This window comes from Onychostoma macrolepis, chromosome 09 (assembly GCF_012432095.1).
Source record: "Onychostoma macrolepis isolate SWU-2019 chromosome 09, ASM1243209v1, whole genome shotgun sequence".
NCBI lineage: Eukaryota > Metazoa > Chordata > Actinopteri > Cypriniformes > Cyprinidae > Onychostoma > Onychostoma macrolepis.
The window spans coordinates 482,073-496,755 of record NC_081163.1 but is presented as its reverse complement, the minus strand read 5'-3'; the positions used below and the strand labels follow the sequence as shown (position 1 = coordinate 496,755).

At 43.4% G+C, this 14,683-nt stretch overlaps 2 protein-coding genes across 2 annotated transcripts in view; one reads left to right on the top strand and one right to left on the bottom strand.

Annotated features, from left to right (window-relative positions):
- Positions 1-5,599: 5,599 nt before the first annotated feature.
- gpr39 (G protein-coupled receptor 39) lies at positions 5,600-9,551 on the bottom strand. Its single transcript, XM_058787865.1, has 2 exons — positions 8,544-9,551; positions 5,600-6,099 (listed from the first exon to the last, which is right to left on the bottom strand). The coding sequence occupies exons 1-2, from the start codon at positions 9,322-9,324 to the stop codon at positions 5,624-5,626; spliced, it is 1,257 nt and encodes a 418-aa protein (XP_058643848.1). The 5' UTR covers positions 9,325-9,551; the 3' UTR covers positions 5,600-5,623.
- A 2,617-nt stretch (positions 9,552-12,168) lies between these two features.
- Positions 12,169-14,683, top strand: part of actr3 (actin related protein 3) — a 9,653-nt gene continuing 7,138 nt past the window's right edge. Inside the window, exons 1-3 of the mRNA XM_058787807.1 lie at positions 12,169-12,335; positions 13,342-13,397; positions 13,911-14,035. Of these exons, the coding sequence (XP_058643790.1) occupies positions 12,292-12,335; positions 13,342-13,397; positions 13,911-14,035 (225 nt within the window). The 5' untranslated portion in view covers positions 12,169-12,291. The remainder of the gene's footprint in view (positions 12,336-13,341; positions 13,398-13,910; positions 14,036-14,683) is intronic.

Below are 14,683 nucleotides of genomic sequence, written 5' to 3'. Positions count from 1 at the left end.
ATAAGGACATTGTACTTATTTTTTGATGTAAGTATAGTAGTTAAGGCCACCTAATATAAAGTGTGACCAAATATATTATAAAGAATGAAAATAGAAGTCTTGGTCAGTGACAAAAAGTTTATGATTTCTTTTAAATAACAAACATTTTATAATATTGCATTAAAATTATTGCATTTATCAGATCTTCCATTCTTCCATTAAATGGGGAAAATACAAATCCTACATGTTTTTCATTTGAACATTTCATGGAACTTTAAGGGAACTTTTAAAAACCAAAAGATAGTTTCCATCTTCCAGTGATGTTCAGCAGAAATTAGAGGAACATTAAACATGCCAAATGCCGTCTGTCCGTGAAATCATTTCAGAAAAATGGACAGCGTCTGAAGATCTGCTCCTGCAGTTGTTTGGTGGTTTGTGTGGAAATGAGAGGACAGTGAGCAGAGATCGAGCCGTTATTAGATCACGTGCGTTCTGTGTTTCACGGCTCCGTTAACCCTAACCCATGTTTCAGAGTCTCTCTGGAAGAAATGAGCTGATGAAGGACAGAGACTGGTTTGACTGATGCAGGATAATATCAGCAGTCAAGCCTCTGAAATGCCTCTATCATCTCTGAAGAATCACTGCGTATCTCTGCTTCTGTTCCATGCCTTTGAGGAAAAGATACATCAGACACGATGCCAGTTCATAATGCCTTTTCATAATCTGGCAAAAGCCCATCAACAGCGTTCATTCATGTCTGAACACTGATATTAGCAGAAGTGCTGACTGTTGGTCAAACATCTCGTCTCATGCGTAAGGAATGTCCTTCAGCGATCAGTGATTTACTGCCTCGTTCACCATGTTTTAGCAGATCAAGGCGTGAACCTCTGGACCTCATAAAGACGGATCGGACGTCATAATGAATTACTACTGTTCTCTGGCTGTCTGTGTGTTTAATAAACAATCACAGAACTGATCAGCTGATGATTTATCAGTTTGCTCCGTTATGATGTAAATGACGCTGCAGATGTTTGCGTGTTTTATCTGTCATTTGCTGCATGTTAAAGACTGTTTCTCCATGTTTCTTAATGCTATTCGTGTCAAATCTTTTAATGCCAATTAATCCAGTAAATGTTGTGGTTTAACTGTGCAAAGGTAATTATTCCATGTGTGTGTACTTGTAATTAATTTCATGATTTAATTTCTGGAAAAAAAAACATCAATAAAAGTAGCAAAACCCAGATTAGTCCACAGTGGTTCAGATTAAAGGTGTAGAAACACTTGGTAAAGTCTCCATATAATGAATGTAGTCTATTATAATGTGCTAAAATAGGATATACAGTGTGTCGAATGTCACCTGACCAAAGTCTCATCACATCTGCATGTCAGAGGAAGTATTAACAGCTGTATGAACTCGATATCTATGGACTTTTACAGTAATCTGTTAAACCAGCTAGTTGTTTTAATTGTTGCCATTTTATTAAATTTTAGTATCTAAATGTTAGTGGAAAGAATAAAAATAAAAAACGTTTAGATATCAATCCATGGACATCGGTTATGATCATCTTTGGTCTCTACCTTGAAGGCATCTTGAGCAAAACAGCTCCATAACTGAAGCGATGATGTTTCTCAGAACACGTCTGTCGCTCATAACTCTCACATCATCACAGATGCCTGCAGCTGTCTTTTTAGGTATAAGTCGTAGTTTGGCTTTTTCAAACACAAACTCGTCCAGATAGGATGAAGTGAATGAGATCCGATCCAGATCCTGATCCAGTTCTGATGCTGCTCTGTCCAGCTGAGATGGTTTGAGCTGAACTCCCATCCAAATCCAGCTCATTGAAGACTCTTCAGTTCGTCAGCAGAGGGCGTCCTCACCTCTCTTACCGTCTACCGTGGTCTACAGTGGTCTGGAGTGTTCTGCAGTGGTCTACAGTGTTCTACAGTGTTCTAGAGTGGTCTACAGTATTCTAGAGTGGTCTGAAGTGATCTCCAGTGGTCTGAAGTGATCTCCAGTGGTCTACAGTGTTGTACAGTGGTCTGAAGTGATCTCCAGTGGTCTGAAGTGTTCTACAGTGTTCTACAGTGGTCTGGAGTGTTCTGCAGTGTTCTACAGTGTTCTACAGTGTTCTACAGTGGTCTGAAGTGATCTCCAGTGGTCTGAAGTGATCTCCAGTGGTCTGAAGTGTTCTCCAGTGGTCTACAGTGTTGTACAGTGGTCTGAAGTGTTCTGCAGTGTTCTACAGTGTTCTAGAGTGGTCTGAAGTGTTCTGCAGTGTTCTACAGTGGTCTGAAGTGTTCTCCAGTGTTCTACAGTGGTCTGAAGTGTTCTACAGTGTTCTAGAGTGGTCTGAAGTGTTCTACAGTGGTCTGAAGTGATCTCCAGTGGTCTGAAGTGTTCTCCAGTGGTCTACAGTGTTGTACAGTGGTCTGAAGTGATCTCCAGTGGTCTACAGTGTTGTACAGTGGTCTGAAGTGATCTGAAGTGTTCTGCAGTGTTCTACAGTGGTCTGAAGTGTTCTCCAGTGTTCTACAGTGGTCTGAAGTGTTCTACAGTGTTCTAGAGTGGTCTGAAGTGTTCTACAGTGGTCTGAAGTGATCTCCAGTGGTCTGAAGTGTTCTCCAGTGGTCTACAGTGTTCTACAGTGGTCTGAAGTGATCTCCAGTGGTCTACAGTGTTGTACAGTGGTCTGAAGTGATCTCCAGTGGTCTACAGTATTCTAGAGTGGTCTGAAGTGATCTCCAGTGGTCTATAGTGGTCTACAGTGGTCTGAAGTGATCTCCAGTGGTCTATAGTGGTCTACAGTGTTCTAGAGTGTTCTAGAGTGTTCTAGAGTGTTCTGAAGTGTTCTACACTGTTCTACAGTGGTCTGAAGTGATCTCCAGTGGTCTATAGTGGTCTACAGTATTCTAGAGTGGTCTACAGTGTTCTAGAGTGTTCTGCAGTGTTCTACAGTGTTCTAGAGTGGTCTGAAGTGTTCTACAGTGGTCTGAAGTGATCTCCAGTGGTCTGAAGTGTTCTCAGTGGTCTACAGTGTTCTACAGTGTTCTAGAGTGTTCTGAAGTGTTCTACAGTGGTCTGAAGTGATCTCCAGTGGTCTATAGTGGTCTACAGTGGTCTGAAGTGTTCTACAGTGTTCTACAGTGTTCTACAGTGTTCTACAGTGTTCTAGAGTGTTCTGAAGTGTTCTCCAGTGTTCTACAGTGGTCTGAAGTGATCTGAAGTGTTCTCCAGTGGTCTACAGTATTCTAGAGTGGTCTACAGTGTTCTAGAGTGGTCTGAAGTGATCTCCAGTGGTCTACAGTGGTCTGAAGTGATCTCCAGTGGTCTATAGTGGTCTACAGTGTTCTACAGTGGTCTGAAGTGATCTGAAGTGTTCTACACTGTTCTACAGTGGTCTGAAGTGATCTGAAGTGTTCTCAGTGGTCTACAGTGGTCTGAAGTGATCTCAGTGGTCTGAAGTGTTCTCCAGTGTTCTACAGTGTTCTACAGTGGTCTGAAGTGATCTCCAGTGGTCTACAGTGTTCTAGAGTGGTCTACAGTGGTCTGAAGTGTTCTACAGTGGTCTGAAGTGTTCTACACTGTTCTACAGTGGTCTGAAGTGATCTCCAGTGGTCTACAGTATTCTAGAGTGGTCTGAAGTGATCTCCAGTGGTCTGAAGTGATCTGAAGTGTTCTCCAGTGGTCTGAAGTGATCTCCAGTGGTCTGAAGTGTTCTGCAGTGTTCTACAGTGGTCTGAAGTGATCTCCAGTGGTCTGAAGTGATCTGAAGTGTTCTCCAGTGGTCTGAAGTGTTCTCCAGTGGTCTACAGTGGTCTGAAGTGTTCTACAGTGTTCTACAGTGTTCTACAGTGTTCTAGAGTGGTCTGAAGTGATCTCCAGTGGTCTATAGTGGTCTACAGTGTTCTACAGTGGTCTACAGTGGTCTGGAGTGTTCTGCAGTGTTCTACAGTGTTCTACAGTGGTCTGAAGTGATCTCCAGTGGTCTACAGTGTTCTAGAGTGGTCTGAAGTGATCTCCAGTGGTCTACAGTGTTCTAGAGTGGTCTGAAGTGATCTCCAGTGGTCTGAAGTGTTCTGCAGTGTTCTACAGTGTTCTAGAGTGGTCTGAAGTGTTCTACAGTGGTCTGAAGTGTTCTCCAGTGGTCTGAAGTGTTCTCCAGTGGTCTACAGTATTCTAGAGTGGTCTGAAGTGATCTCCAGTGGTCTGGAGTGTTCTGCAGTGTTCTACAGTGTTCTAGAGTGGTCTGAAGTGTTCTACAGTGGTCTGAAGTGTTCTCCAGTGGTCTGAAGTGTTCTCCAGTGGTCTACAGTGTTCTAGAGTGGTCTGAAGTGTTCTCCAGTGGTCTGAAGTGTTCTGCAGTGTTCTACAGTGTTCTAGAGTGGTCTGAAGTGATCTCCAGTGGTCTATAGTGGTCTACAGTGTTCTAGAGTGGTCTGAAGTGTTCTCCAGTGGTCTACAGTGTTCTAGAGTGGTCTGAAGTGTTCTGCAGTGTTCTACAGTGTTCTACAGTGGTCTGAAGTGATCTCCAGTGGTCTGAAGTGTTCTGCAGTGTTCTACAGTGTTCTACAGTGGTCTGAAGTGATCTCCAGTGGTCTGAAGTGTTCTACAGTGTTCTAGAGTGGTCTGAAGTGATCTCCAGTGGTCTGAAGTGTTCTGCAGTGTTCTACAGTGTTCTAGAGTGGTCTGAAGTGATCTCCAGTGGTCTGAAGTGTTCTACAGTGTTCTAGAGTGGTCTGAAGTGATCTCCAGTGGTCTGAAGTGTTCTGCAGTGTTCTACAGTGTTCTAGAGTGGTCTGAAGTGTTCTACAGTGTTCTACAGTGTTCTACAGTGTTCTAGAGTGGTCTAAAGTGTTCTGCAGTGTTCTACAGTGTTCTACAGTGGTCTGAAGTGATCTCCAGTGGTCTGAAGTGTTCTGCAGTGTTCTACAGTGTTCTACAGTGGTCTGAAGTGTTCTCCAGTGGTCTGAAGTGTTCTACAGTGGTCTACAGTGTTCTAGAGTGGTCTGAAGTGATCTCCAGTGGTCTATAGTGGTCTACAGTGTTCTAGAGTGGTCTGAAGTGTTCTCCAGTGGTCTACAGTGTTCTAGAGTGGTCTGAAGTGTTCTGCAGTGTTCTACAGTGTTCTAGAGTGGTCTGAAGTGATCTCCAGTGGTCTGAAGTGTTCTGCAGTGTTCTACAGTGTTCTACAGTGGTCTGAAGTGATCTCCAGTGGTCTGAAGTGTTCTACAGTGTTCTAGAGTGGTCTGAAGTGATCTCCAGTGGTCTGAAGTGTTCTGCAGTGTTCTACAGTGTTCTAGAGTGGTCTGAAGTGATCTCCAGTGGTCTGAAGTGTTCTACAGTGTTCTAGAGTGGTCTGAAGTGATCTCCAGTGGTCTGAAGTGTTCTGCAGTGTTCTACAGTGTTCTAGAGTGGTCTGAAGTGTTCTACAGTGTTCTACAGTGTTCTACAGTGTTCTAGAGTGTTCTGAAGTGTTCTGCAGTGTTCTACAGTGTTCTACAGTGGTCTGAAGTGATCTGAAGTGTTCTACAGTGTTCTACAGTGTTCTAGAGTGGTCTGAAGTGTTCTACAGTGTTCTACAGTGTTCTAGAGTGGTCTATAGTGGTCTACAGTGGTCTGAAGTGTTCTCCAGTGGTTTGTCCATCAGTTAGGGTCAGGTAGGGCAGTAGGTGGGCTGATCTCGTGCTGCTGAGGTTCAGAGGTCAGCGGTCGGTCGGTGGGGTTGGGAGGGTTTGGTCTCTCTGCTGGCGAGGAATGGATGGATCTGTTGGTGGTGGCGGCCCGTATGCGGTCCAGAGATCTGCGCAGCAGGGGCCGTGACGTGCTTCTAGAGCTCTTGGAGGCCAGGCTGCTCTCCAGCGTTCTTCTGTTGGCGTGCTGCAGAGACAGACGGCACAGGAGCGTCTGCAGGAACGCCGAGCGGAACTGGCGCGAGGACAGGTTATACAGCAGCGGGTTCAGCACCGAGCTCAGGTAGAAGAAGCTGTCGGCCACCGGATGGAGCTTCACGTAGCTGCGCAGGTAACTCGCCGTCCACTCAGACTTGGGCACGGCCGCAGTCATCAGCCGGCGGATCTGATTGGGCATCCAGCACACGAGCAGAGCGCAGACGATCAGCACTGACGAGAACACAATCGTGTGAGAGGAGAAAATTACATACAGAACACAAAACAACTACTTAACACATTATATTTGATCTTAGAATTCAGACCACACTGAAAATAATGAGGCTTTAGGATGTCTTTTTTCATTGCAGTTCTGTTTGTGCGGTCCAGTGTCTTTCATGTACTGACAGATTGGACAAAAGTGGACGTGCATCAGCTGTGAATCATGTAAGTACTGTATGTTGTGACTGTCATTCACTCTGCAGTAGTGCTGAAATTCGTTCAAGGGTCCGTCTGATAATTATTTTTTATATGCAGGTCTCTATAAAAAATAGAAATCATATAAATGTATTGCATCAAATCATTGGTATTTAGTGAGAACCCAGAACACATTAGGCACAAAACTAGCTAGTTTAAATGTGTTTACCCTGTTTACATGTGCACTTACACTGTCGTTTGGGATCAGTTAGATTTCTATTGTTTTTAAAGAAGTTTCAATATTGTTGGAATTTCTAATATTGCTTTCGTATTTTAATGTACTTTAAAATATAATTTATTTCTGTTACGCAGCGCTGATTTTTTTCAGCATCATTGCTCCAGTCTTCAGTGTCACACGATCCTTCAGAAATCATAATAATATGATGATTTATAATTAATGTTGGAAACAAATAAATACTTTTTTCTTTGATTCTTATGATGAATAAAAAGTTAAAAAGAACAGCACTTTTTATACATTTAACACATCCTTACTGAATAAAATTATTAATATCTTTAAAAAAAAAAAAGAAAGAGAAAATTTGTTGACCCCAACTTTTTTAATACTGGTAACACAAAACACTGTTCTTTTTAACTTTTTTATTTATCAAAAAACCTGAAAAAGTATCACAAGTCCTAAAAAATATTAAGCAGCATAAACATTGATAATAATCAGAAATGTTTGTTGAGCAGCAAATCAGCATATTAGAATGATTTCTGAAGATCATGTGACGCTGAAGACTGGAGTAATGATGCTGAAAATACAGCTGCATCACAGAAATACATTACAGTTTAACACATATTCACATAGAAAACTGTTATTTTAAATTGCAATAATATTTTTTTTTCATCAGCCTTAATGAGCATAAGAAACTTCTTTAAAAAACATTAAAAAAAACTTACTGATCCCAAATTTGTGAAAGGCAGTGTATGTGTCCAATTAATCTGTCAAATATGCAGCTTTTGTTCTCAGCAAGCTGGCCGCGGCTGAAGATGAGGCGGTGATCTCTGGGTTAGAAATATCCGTCTGAGTTCGGTGTGAACGTTTAAGATCACGTGACTGCAGCGGCTGAGATTTCTACAAGATACCCAGGACTTACATAACGTACTGAAAATGCTCTATTTTCACACACTAATTCTGTACTTAATATACTAAAATTTATTCTTTAGTACTTCTTAAAATAATCTTAAGAACATTTAACTGTACTCAACTGTGCTATTTTGGGACACAATATGAACTAAAATGTGCTTTTAACATAACATCAGTGTATTCTAAAAATGCATTTAGATGCCACTTGTTGCACACTTGAACCCACTGGTGTATGAAAGATGGCTTCAAGTGTACTACAAGTGGTAACTAACTAATGCCTTGTCCAAATACCCACACTTGCGCTCTTGGCCACTTGAGAGCGTGTGCACAAGACTGTCCCAGGTCTTAAAAAGGTCTAAGCGCAGTGCCCTTAACACACACTAAACCCACACTAATACTGCTCCGGAGCTCTATTCCAGGCTTAGTGTATCCCATCATGCATCATGTTTTGGAATAAATCCGTGAGATTTTTCCCGAGTTTTCGTGAGAGGTCATGGAAACCTAAATATTAATATATCAATTAGATATTATTACATATAATTTGGTAGAAAAACAAAGTGCTGCATGTTTTATTGGTGCAAAGATGAGTAGTGGTGATATTTATTTTGTACAGCATTTGCAACTTTTTGCAACTGCTTTTCACTTAATTAGAAGCACCGCAAACTAATTAATTAGTGTCATGTTATAGGGACTACTGAACAGACGTTTAGAAGTTGATTTTAAAATGCAAAGTATTTAAAATAAAAATAAAGCTATGTAAACACTTGCATTTTTACAGCACTATAAGTGTGTCCCATAAGGTAATGAAAAATTAGACACTTACGGTCTAGAAGTACTAAAGAATATTTTTTTTAATATTAAGTACAAAATTTGTGCGTGAAAATAAAGCTCCATGTAAGTACATTATGGAAGTGCAATTCTTCCCCCCTGAATACTGCTTTCAATGGTTTCTGAAGTATCTCAGTGACTTTATAGAGTTGACAGAGAGGACGTGTGGAGGAGGCTTGGGTGGATGTTTGTGTAAGGTTGGGTCAGAGTAAAGGTGAGCCTGTTCTCAAAGCCAGGAGAGGAAACACATCTGCGAGATAAAGAACGGATTGTGATTGTGTCCTACCGAGGAAGAGGATGGTCTGCTTGCGGGCCGCTTTCAGCCGGGCGCTCTCGTGTTTGAGAGCGCTGTGTGCGGCTCCGTTGGCCCCGGATTCGTTGGGTCCCATCGGGGCCCGGAGAACGGCGATCATGGCTCTGCACATGAAGGCCACGCCGCCCAGAACGAGCAGATAGAGAAGGAAGGCGGTGAAGATGCTGGTGCGGTACATGACCCAGTGCTGGCTCAGATTAGTGCAGAAGGTCAGGTTCTGTGCGGGCCCCTGCAGGCCCTCGGGGGCCAGTCCCTCGGTGCCTGTGGCCACGAGCAGCGGCAGAGCCACGAGCGCCGAGCAGACCCAGGCCCCCAGCAGCAGCGCCGTGGAGCGCCGGCCCGACAGCGCTTTATAGCGGAACGGGTGGCAGATGGCCAGGTAGCGCTCGAAGCTCAGCGAGGCGATGTTGAGGACCGTGGCGTAGCTGCAGGCCTCGAACAGAAAGCTGTAGATCCTGCAGGAGGCGTCTCCGGACGAGGACAAGAAGGGGAACCAGACGGCGCTGTAGAGCTCCACGGGCATCCCGATGAGCAGCACCAGCAGATCGGAGCAGGCCAGGCTCAGCATGTGGTCCGTCACGCTCTTCTGCAGGTATCCGCTCCGCTGCAGCCGCTGGGACACGTGGATGGTCGCGCTGTTTCCCACGATGCCCAGCACGAGGATGAGGCTGTAGAGCACCGTGAGGAAGATCTTCACCCCCTGACTCGGCTCCAGTGTTTTCCAGAGGCTCTGCACTTCCTCGTTCTCCTCCATGACGCTCTCTTATTGACTTTAGTGCTGCTTATCTGCGCCGTTAATCATCAAACTCACAGAGCACAGAATCACGGCGTTCCACTTGAAGCAGAGAGTCTGTGAATGCTTCATGATGAAGATCAGAGCGTCTCAGCTCAGTCTGAGCGATGCGTTAGACACGACTCTTCCTCGGCTCGTGTGTGAGGCTCTGCTGCGAGGTAATGATTGGAGTTTGATCGCGGAGGCGGCACGAGTTACTGCCGTGATCTGAGCCGAGCTTCGCCAGTTGAGCGGGAACTATTAGTCATGTGATGCTTTACAGTAGGAGGGTGTGTCCTGTGTGTGTTTACACAAGTTACAGCCACAGTACATACTTTAGTGTTTCAGAGTGATAACCTCATTTGCTCGCCCTCGTGCCGCTCCACACCTGTGTGAGTCTTCTCTTGAACACTAAAGAAGATATTCTGAAGAATGTTGACATTGTGTCGCTTCTATTTTCTCTAAAGAAAAATTATATCGTGCGACCAGAAAGTTTAGGAAAACATCCAACAATAACTGTGGCTGTTAATGGCACTGCTAATTGCTCTGATGAGTTTTTGCGCAGCAGTGAATCTCCATCATCAGTCGCTCACATGAGTTAAACTACTACATGATCCATATATCATATATCAGATTGCTCATCGATGCAAACAGCAGTTAAAGTTAACAGGTGGTGTAATTGCTTTATGTCTGTTATTGTAGGTCTCAGTTCAGCACAAATGCAGATAAACACAAAAGCTGTAAAACACAGATTACTGTGACGTGTGAGCACTAACCGGCTGCTTATTCCCAGTGTTTCTGACCAGAATCTGCTACTGTAATGGGTTCAGGACAGAAGAACATACAGATTTAAACTAGCACATATTAAAATGTAATTGTAAATATGCTTTATTTGTTCTTGCTGTTGTTGAAAAGAACCTTTTATTTCACCTTTGATAAAAAAAAAAAAGTAAAACAACATTAAACACAAATCTAAGCTGGACAATAAAGTGACCCATTCTGATTAAACTATGAGACGTAAAGCTAGTTAATTCAGAAACTGGGTCATCGTGAGTCTTTTTATTTTCCGAGTCTGTGTGCGAGTCTCTGGATCAGATCTCAAATCTCTGACAAGCTCTGATGAACCATGAAGCTCATTCACCCCGTGACAAAATATAAGAAAGAAATGTTTTGTTTTATGAAAATAAAGCTTAGTTTGGAGATGATCTTTCTGCTCTGAACTGTCTTTGAACGGATGAATGTAAGAGTGTTTGGGTAGGAAAGGTCACCTACAGAAAACCAGATGATCTATTAGCAACAACTGCCAGAAACAGGACTGTCCACTTAAACCCTCCGGTCAGGGTGGACGCGGCCTAATAAGGAGTTAAACATGTGGTTTAGTGTAAACAGAGGATCTCTGGAACCTTTATCAAAGTGAGGCATGTGAAGGAGATATTGTGTGTCTGCTGGTGGAGGAACGGATGGAGACCTCTGATCTGAAGCTGGGGGTCAATGTCTAAAAGCTGTGTGTGACACGGTGGACAGTAAACATGCTAAAAAACCCAGAACTACGTTTTTATAAGCTGTTGACCCCTAAAAACGAGCGTTTAAGGACACAAATAGTTGTAGATGTCAGATGTCACATTGGGCCATCCAGCTGGATCATTACATTACATTTAGCAGATGCTTTCATCCAAAGCGATTTACAAATGAGGACACTGAGGTCATGAGGTCATTTCTCAAACAAAAGGAAGGTAAGGAAAAGGGGCACTGATATAGAACAATAACATTTAGTTTCTCGATATATCTCCTCCTCTCAGGTTCACATCGGGTGAAATAATCCTTTGACATGATTGAAAATAATGAATGGTTCTTGTTACGATTACATTTCTCTGCAGTGGGTGTTTTTCTCATTTCACGATGCGCTCTAGTTTTGAGTTCCTAAACGCTGGTTTTTGGAGTCGGCAGCTTATAAAAAAGTCGTTCTGGGGTTTTTAACTTGTTTACTGCACATCTTGTCATATAGCAGCTTTTTAGACATTGATCTGTTTTTGTTATAAATCAGTATCTGCTTGTCTGTATGTATACTGCTTATTTTTTCAAGATTATGATCAATTATTCTATTTACGTTGTTTTTGTTTTTTTTTGTATTAAAATTTGCCTGGGTGGTTAATAACACATTTTCTGTGGTGTGACAAACTCAGAACATGTATTTAATATTGCTTTACAAGGACTTTAACATGAACAAACACAAAATCACACACAGCACAAGTGTTTCCTGGTCATAAGAACTAATGCTCTGCGGTCAGTCCAGCATGAGCGCCATCTGCTGGACAGATACATATTTACACATTTACTTTGATGCAGAGATATTGCATCTGTTCAAAAACAGAACAAGTTGATTTGATCTTTCTATGAAGATGTGCGTTCACCTAAACAACTTGTTAATTTCGTATTGACTATTTTAAACTTACTGCTTAAGCAAATGCGTTCACGTAGAATGATTGACACCTGAGCAGGTCAGTGATGTCCGGCAGGCGGCGCGCTTCACTCTCATGATACTCAAATTATTTCTCAATCAAAATTAAAAGTTTAATTTGACATGCTTGCTTTTCATTCAAATTTATACAAACATACAAATTAGCTGAAGTGTCAGCACTCTTTTTACATATAACATTTGTTTCGTGTGTGTATGCTTTGACAATAAGCAAAACAATCATGTCATTCTCTGTAGTTCTGGTATGTGAGCAGCCACGTGTTTGAGCAGCTCCGCCCCGCCCACCAGACGCTTCGCCCCGCCCACCAGACGCTCCGCCCCGCCCCGTGTGACGCTCGCGGCCGCTCTAGGGTGCGCGCTTGAATGCGGAAGTGGAAAAACGCTTCCCTTGGCGCTTCCGGGTTCCGCCTCGCGCACAAACTGACCGACTGATCGCTCGTACCGGAGCTCGCCGGCGCTGGAACGCACTCGAGATGGCCGCTCGGTTACCGGCATGCGTCGTGGATTGTGGCACAGGGTGAGTAATTCACGCAATCAGCTGCTGCGCGGGAAAACCGGCGCGATATCCGCGCGCGCTCCTGCAGAGACGCCGTTCTCGCGCTGAACGCTTGTTTTCCGTCTGTTCTCCGTCTGTCCGCTGCTGCTCCGTTAATGTTATCTTTGCTTCTCAGCGCGGATCTCAGCGGCGACGCTCCTGCATCTGACGCGCGGTGATTGTGCGCCGACGCGCGACGCGGAGCTCCCAAGAGCGCGCAGAGGCGAAACGCGCCGATTTAACGCTCATATAACATTTGGTGTGCAGCGGGTCGTGTTACATTATTATATTAATGGCGAAAATGAAAAACTAAGAGTTTGAAGAGCCGTGAAATGATTGAATGTGTTGTCTTTACTTGTGCGCATGCGCACATCTGCTTCCTCTTCCTCCACTTCCTTATTCTCGCTGCGGCCTTATATGGGCAAACACAGAAAAACACCAAATCCTTTAATATACATAACCTGTGTTAAAATAGGATGCTGCTCTTTGACGAATAGTAAACAGATTTGAACTCTGTGAAAAACCGAAATTTGTCATGTTATAACCGCAGTCGTTCTGTCTGATGTTTTATTTCTGTCAGCCGTTTGTTCTGCTTTGATTCGTTCAGATGTTTCAGGGACTGAATTAAACTGATCAGAACACAGCAACAGGGTGAAAATAGTTTGTCATTAGAGACATCCACTGTGTGTGTGTGTGTGTGTGTGTCAGACCTCATATGTGCGCTAAATATGACAACTTCCGCTTAGAGACTTAAATAAATACTTTTTTCTCCAATGTAAAGGTTCATGCTGGTTTATGGTAATGTATTATTGTTCTGAGTATGTCAGCGGTTTGATTTCTGAACACTCATCATGAAGAAGCCGGTATATTGTTTGTGCAGGGTTTGGTTTATTTTGATATCAGTGCTCTTACAGTTCTGTCTCCATCATCAGCTCTGATCCGAGTAATCTGTGAGTATGAGCAGTAATGTGTGTGTTCTGTGTTCCAGGTACACTAAACTGGGATATGCAGGAAACACGGAGCCGCAGTTCATCATTCCTTCGTGTGAGTCTCTCTCATCTGTAGTGTGCGGGGTGTAGTGTGCGGGGTGTAGTGCACATCTGTAGTGTGCGGGGTGTAGTGCTCATCTGTAGTGTGCTTGATGGCTGTAGTGAGGGTTCGTTCTCGGATCAGGAAGCTGAAGAAACACTGACATGAACGTGAGCCTTAGAAAGAGCCTCACAAAACCACCTTAACTTATTTATTCATTTATTTTTAACTTGAATCTCTATTAGAGATGCACAATTAATTGGAAAAACAATCATAATGATGTACTCCATTTCACTCTACTGTTGTCAGATGACTGTGTTTACTGTAAGCGTTATATGTAAGTGATCGTGAAGGATATTCTTTGGTCAAAAGATGCAAAATCGTCTCAAACATCCTCATCATCTGCTGTGTTCACTCGTCAGCGCTCGCTTCTCGTTTGGAGTCAGTGTTCACTTCCTCTCTTTGATTGACAGCAGTCGTCAGTCCTCTCATCCTCTCTCCCTTCCCATCATCCCTTTCTCCTGTCAGGCATCGCCATCAAGGAGTCGGCGAAGGTGGGCGATCAGGCCCAGCGGAGGATGATGAAGGGTGTGGATGACCTGGACTTCTTCATCGGAGACGAAGCCATCGATAAACCCAATTACGCCACTAAAGTGAGTGAACCGTCACGGGGAATACACGCTCTGCTGCGCTGCTTTGATTGGTCAGATAGGCTCATGTATGTGTGTCGTAGCAGATCTCATGCTTGGTGTCGCTCTGTGTTTTCACTGGCAGAGCAGAAACCACAGTTCTGGCCATAATGTGTGTGAAAAATACCACATGAGCGTCTTGTTTATAGAAGTAGATTCACCAAAATATGAATATCTCCTCATCCTCAGTTCATCTGAGATCAGGATGAGTGTATTTCTTCATCAGGTTTGTAGAAATGTGTCTCTGCATCAGTGTCTCAGCAATGGATGCTCTGCAGTGAATGGGTGCCGTCAGAATGAGAGTCCAAACAGCTGATAAAAACATCTCAGTAATCCACAGTTATAAACGTCTTAATGCTGGATTAGTTTCAGCTTTTGTCTTCTCCAGATGTTAACTGATGGACTGCAATGCTGTGGATTATTGTGATGTTTTTATCAGACTCTCATTCTGACGGCACCCATTCACTGCAGAGCATCCACTGCTGAGACACTGATGCAGAGACACATTTCTACAAACCTGATGAAGAAACAAACTCATCCTGATCTCAGATGAACTGATTGTTTGGAGATTTCCAGCACGTTTTCATGTTTGGATGAACTATTCAGTCTGAC

What these genes read in the sequence shown, in the direction of transcription:
- gpr39 (XM_058787865.1), bottom strand. Translation starts at nt 9,324, where the DNA reads ATGGAGGAGAACGAGGAAGTGCAGAGCCTCTGGAAAACACTGGAGCCG. An exon ending in GCAGACCATCCTCTTCCTCG is followed by an intron (nt 6,100 to 8,543) that starts GTAGGACACAAT and finishes TGTTCTCGTCAG; the next exon opens with TGCTGATCGTCTGCGCTCTG.